This window comes from Neovison vison, chromosome X (assembly GCF_020171115.1).
Source record: "Neovison vison isolate M4711 chromosome X, ASM_NN_V1, whole genome shotgun sequence".
In the NCBI taxonomy this organism is placed as follows: Eukaryota; Metazoa; Chordata; class Mammalia; order Carnivora; family Mustelidae; genus Neogale; species Neogale vison.
This window is the reverse complement of record NC_058105.1, coordinates 7584884-7590312: the sequence shown is the minus strand read 5'-3', so window position 1 is coordinate 7590312 and position 5429 is coordinate 7584884. Positions and strand designations below refer to the sequence as shown.

The following is a 5429-nucleotide window of genomic DNA, read 5'->3' as shown; positions in this document are numbered from 1 at the left end:
ACACCGAGAAAGCAGCGGAGGAGCTCACAACCCTGGGAGAGAGCGCGAGCGGAGCCCCGGTCGCCACTGAGGCTCACGGCAGGCCCCCGGGCTGGGGGGTGGCTGCCCCGGTGGGCCAGGACACCCACCGCGGGCTCCTGCCCACCTCAAGGCTCTGCACAGGAACGGGACCTAGTGGGGTGGGGGAGTAACGGGACACGTGGGTCATAAGGGCCCCACAGAGACACGAGCGGGTTTCCCAGAACATGGAGCGACGTGCCCCGGGGGATGCACATGAGGGTCTCCGCCTTGGGAGACCCAAGAGGCTGGCACCCTTGAGGCGGTCCCTAACATCTCCCAGTCCAGTGTAGGTGGCAGATGGCTCCGGGTGCCCCTCACATAGACTGGGGCTGACCACTCAGGGGTGCCCCAAGCCAGCTCCCCAGGTTGGCAGGGATCCGAGCCTTGGCATTGGCAGCTGCTGAACTGTGATTCATCAGGCCAGTCCCAGGTCTCCTTGCCCGTGGTCTCCTGGTCTCCAGTGACACTGGACAAACAACAGCAAAAACACCTCCCACCACGAAGTCCTCCCCCTTCCTCCTCCTCCTCTCCTCTCCCTTTTCCTTCTCTTTCTCCTTCACCTTTTCCTCTTCCTGTCCTATACTTTTTCTCCTCCTCCTTTCCTCCTCCTCTTTCTCTTCCTACTTTGGAACAAAAGTTTCCCTGCACATCCAGTCACACTAGAGCCAGCTGTAGGTACTGGTCGGCCAGGTATGCGGCAGCCCACCTCTCAGGCTAAGCCAAGACTCTGTGTGGCCCAGGGGTCTTCGCCTCACAGTCTTTGCTCTCCTTGCCCTCAGAGCCCTTCCAGGCTGTACGGGAAGGAAGTTGCCCGTAGGCTGGTGCTAGGCTACCAGGGCGTTTGGGTCTCCTGCTCTCACTCGTGCAGGTGCTCGAGGGTGTTGCCTTCTTGCCTTCTTGCTCCGCTAGAGCAGTGCAGACAACGCTAAAGATGGGCTGGACTGTGTGGCATCTGCTCCAGGGCATTTCCTCTTGGTTGTGCAAGAGTTGACTCTTGCTGGTAGGACTGGCCCTGGGGAAGATTCCTTCAGGCCCAGTATAGCCTGAGGGCCAGTAAGCATCTTTAGCTCGGAGCCCATGGGGTGGGCATATAGGGGTGGCCAGACAATGGGACCAATGACCGAGTCCCCAGCTGCACCTTCTTCAGCCTCTGCGATGTCGAAGTCTCTGCCTGCATCTGGTGCACCCCATGCGCTGAGTGTGGCAGCCTGCCACTTGTGTCTCTGGCACCTCTTCAGGGCACTGCTCTTGGCCATCACTGAGCCCCGTGTGGCTTGGTGAGTGCAGTCCCTTTCAGCTGACAGAGGATGAGGGGGCTCAGCCTGGGTCTGGCTTCTTTGCCCCTCCACCCCACTCGAGTACCCTGCTGTTTGTGTGGACTGCCCCTTTCCATTCTTGCAATAACTCTTCCATTTCCTTGGCCTGTAGTAAGAGGAGCTGCCCTGTTCTCCGGAGCCTACTTGGCCTTGGGCTTGGGATGGCTCTTTTCCCAAGCCCAGTTCCCATTTCCCGACTCTGCCGCAGCCTGTCTCCTCTGCCTTACCAAGTGCAGGTTTGGAGCATTGCTGCACTGCGCCTTAATGTGGCCGTCTTCTCCGCAGCTATAGCAGAACGTGTGGTGTTTCCGTTTTCCTGAACCTCGAGACCTGGCCCTTAGCACACGTCCCCTTCGGTGCTGTCCTCTGCCCCTCCTGCGTCTGAAGCCTTGGGAAGGCCTGGCCTGAAGAGTGTTGCCAGGGGCAGGGAAGGACACTGCTCTGAAAGCATTGGCTCTGGCAGATGACCTTACGCCTGCGTCTAGCCCTGGTATCCTCTCCCTGTCTGGACCAAAAGTGGCCTCCCACTCCTCTTCCTCACGTAGGAGCTTCACCAGTGCCAGGAAACCAGGTGGCTTCCTTCGCTGTTTCATCAGCTTAAGCCTGTCTCGAAGTTTGTCAGTAAGGGTAGCCCCACTTAAGACTTGTTTCAGACGAGCCTGATTCACATTCCTCCGTAACACTGCATTTTTTTCTACGGCTCTTTGGAGCAGGGGTTCCAAACGCAGCACAAAGCTGGAGACTTTCTCTCCTACCTCCTGATAGGCCTTACAAAATTTTACGTGGGCAATTTTGCGGCTCTCCACAGGTCCAAACACCTGCTGCAGGGCGGCCAGGCACTCCTCCACAGTTATAGCAGCATTGCTGGCCCGCAGCCCGCTGATCACCTGCAGAGCGGGGCCCCGCAAGCATTCCATCAGCCGCCGCCTCTTTTCACCCTCGGGGACCTGCCACATCTGTAGCATGTCAGTGGTGTGCTCAAGCCAGGCTTCAAAGGCCAATGCCCCTGGGATGGACACAGTGTTCCCAGAAAACACTCTTAGTTCTCTGTACAACACTTGTTCTAGCAGTGGCTGCACTGCGGCCCCCAGGGTCTGGGCCCAAGTCCAGAAGTCAGGAGATATGGCCAGTCTTGGAGCAGGACAGTTGATGTCCGATCCAAGCACCCTGTTCATGTCAGACACTGTCCGCCTCTCTTCCTCTAAGAAGCGGTTCAGTCTATTGAGAAATTCCCCATCTGAGTTCCGAGGTTTTACAACCACTTCCCAGGGCCCTCCCTTTCCAGGTATTTCCCTGGGGATCAAAGAATAGTCAATATCTTGGGCAAGCTCCAAGAGAAACGCTTGGGCATTCTCTTCCCTCCTAAACATCCTACCAATGACCCTATACCTGCCCAGGTGCCTGAGAGCCTCCCGAACAGTCTCCTCGAATTCATCCTCACCACAGTCCTCAGGAATCCCCAGGATGAGCATGGACCGCTGGGTGTTCAGGTGTTCCCCCCTACACCAATCCTGCAACAGGGTCAATGGCATGTCCCCAGTCTCTGCGGAGTCTAGTTGAGGGGGGAATGATCACTGCGTGATGCACATATATCAGAGTCAAGTCCCAGGGCGACAGGAGACAGACCAGGTCTCCACAGCCTGCGAACGGGAACCGGGCGAGAGCGAGGTTAATGCCCACACCCTCCTCCCACCGCCAGGTGACCCTCCTCCCCCGGGGCGGCGCCTCTGCCGCCCAGGCTCGATCCCTGCCCCGCCTTCCACCGACCCGCGGGGGACCACAGCCCCCTCCTCCCCCACCCCGCCCCCGCGGGCTGCCGCAGTCCCGCTGGAGCGGGCGGAGGGCGGCGGGGTCTCCCGGGGGCCAAGCGCACCCTCCCCGGGGTCTGGTACCTTCCTCTGGGTCGGGGTCTTTCCCGGCGGAGGTCCCAGCAGGAGGGGCGCAGGGGCTGCGCGGAGCAGCGGCCGGGTGCTGCGCGCCTCTCTCCCCGGCTCTCTCGCGCGGCTCTCCCGCTTCCTCTCGCGGTCCCTCTCTCCGCGCGGCACGTGGGCCAGCGCGCCGGCGCCTGCTCGCCGCCACTCTCTGCAGTGCGGACTCGGGGCGGGGGCGCGGGGGCGGCGGAGCGCGGACCCTCCGCGTCGCCCCGGAGACCGCCGGGCCATTGGCGCGCTCGGGTCACGCGGCCGGGCTGCGGCCACCGCCGCGGGCACCCCGGGACCGCGCGTGACGTCAGCCGCTCCTCCCCCCCCCCACCACCACCCCGGCCCCCTGAGGGGCCGCTGGCACAGGTGGGGGGACCCGGGGGATCCGCGACTCGGTGCCCCCATCCCTGACCCAGCCCGGTCCACCGCCCGCCGCTCCCGGAGCGTGCCCTCGGCGCGTCAGCGTGGCGAGGGTTCCACACCCGCGGGGGCCCCAAGTCCGCGGGGAGCCGCCGGAGAGGGGCTGGGCAGGCCCGAGATGCGCCCGCGGGCGCTGCGCTCTGGCGTGGGTGGGGAACGGGATTGGGGGCGGGGAGGGCGTCCTGGGGGCCTCTTCGCCTGCTGCCCCCCTCCTCCACCCCGCCCAAGACTGGTCCTGTCCCAGCCTGGCGGGCAGCACCTCGTCCAGGTGCCATTAATTACGTGGAGGAGACGCCTCGTGCGCACACTCGAGCACTCACACACTCCACCCCAACGGAGGGTCTGCAGTCCCCCAGGCTTGCTGCGGGGCGGGGGGCGGGGGGCGAGGGCGAGGCCGCTGTGGGTGCACGCAGGACCTGCTCACCCAGACCCACTGGCCAAGGCGCGTCGCTACCCCAGTGCCAGTGGCCTGTCCCTAGAAAGGGTGACCCACCGTTTTGGTTTGCTTGGGCTTTTTCCATTTTGAGGGCGTCAAGTCCACTGTCTGGAAATGGAGCTCAACATCTTGGGCCTGCATTTTCCTCCTGGCAGTAGGCTGTGTGTTGTGCTGCATCTCTAGGACCCCAGGGCCATCAGAAGAATGGAGCGAGTGGCTGCCCTCACGCAAAGGGTCCAGTGCTCTGTGTGCTCCTGTCTGCCCTGCTAACTGCATCCTTGCCTCCTGTGGGCAGGACTCTCCCCAGTCACACAAGGAGGAGCCTGTGCTTGATGACCCTTGGGAGGCTCACTCACCCAACCAGGTCTGGAAAGCCGCCTTGGACCAGGTGGGGCATAGAACGCTCCACTCATATTCCCAGTTTACATCCTAAATTGGTCCCCATAACTCTTTGAGTAGACTTGAGGCTATGTCTCTTTTGGCTGTTTCATCCACATTAGAATTTACTTCCACTCACAGTCCTGGTAAGGAAGAAAAATCCTCCTCATATTTACTAGAGACAAAACTGGCTATGCCTCAGATTTGTAGGTTTCCTTCTGCTCAATCGTGGGAAAATGGCAAGACTGCCTAAAATTGTTTTCTCCAAAACTCGTGATTCACTTTCCATGGTATATGCAATGGGATCTAGTCAGGAGTGCCTTGAAAGTCTACCACATGTGTCTTATTTTTCCTAAAACATCTAGGAGGTTACTCAGAATCCATGTCTCTGATAAAACACGTGGTTGCCAATTTTCAAATCAGCTTTTTGTGATCCCAGAAAGGCAATGAAATAACATGGTGACCTGGAAGGCTACATACTGGTCCAAGTTTTGCCACTCTGAGGACTTAACCATCTGCTCAACTTACAGAGGCAGAAAGGGAGTCTCAGAGAAGGGACACAGCCAGCCCAGTCACACAATGAGTAAATGGCAAAGTTATGAGACATTATGGAGAGATGGAAAGTACAGCCAAGGCAAAGCGGGGAATCCAGAATTTCTCTTGGCGGAAGCGTGTAGAGGTCCCAGTCAGGTGCAATGAAGCAGACTGTGGCTGTCCTGCATATCAGGAAAGAGGGGTTTAGGGACACCAGGGTCGAACTGATTGATTTCAACATGTTCAGTTTGAAAATTTTTGAAACCTTTTGTAATTGGAGTTAACCTGCCCTCTCATTTTAGGGCCTCCTCAACTCTCTGCTCAAAGGACAACAAAGGATAATGTCTCCTCCACTCAATGTCA

General features: G+C 59.4%; 1 protein-coding gene across 1 annotated transcript; it reads right to left on the bottom strand.

Annotated features, from left to right (window-relative positions):
* Positions 1–610: 610 nt before the first annotated feature.
* Positions 611–2955, bottom strand: PNMA3 (PNMA family member 3). The gene has a single exon (XM_044234942.1). It carries the CDS (start codon positions 2906–2908, stop codon positions 1517–1519), a length of 1392 nt encoding a protein of 463 aa, XP_044090877.1. The 5' UTR covers positions 2909–2955; the 3' UTR covers positions 611–1516.
* Positions 2956–5429: the final 2474 nt, after the last annotated feature.

Coding starts and splice junctions, on each gene's coding strand:
- PNMA3 (XM_044234942.1), bottom strand. CDS start 2,908: ATGCCATTGACCCTGTTGCAGGATTGGTGTAGGGGGGAACACCTGAAC.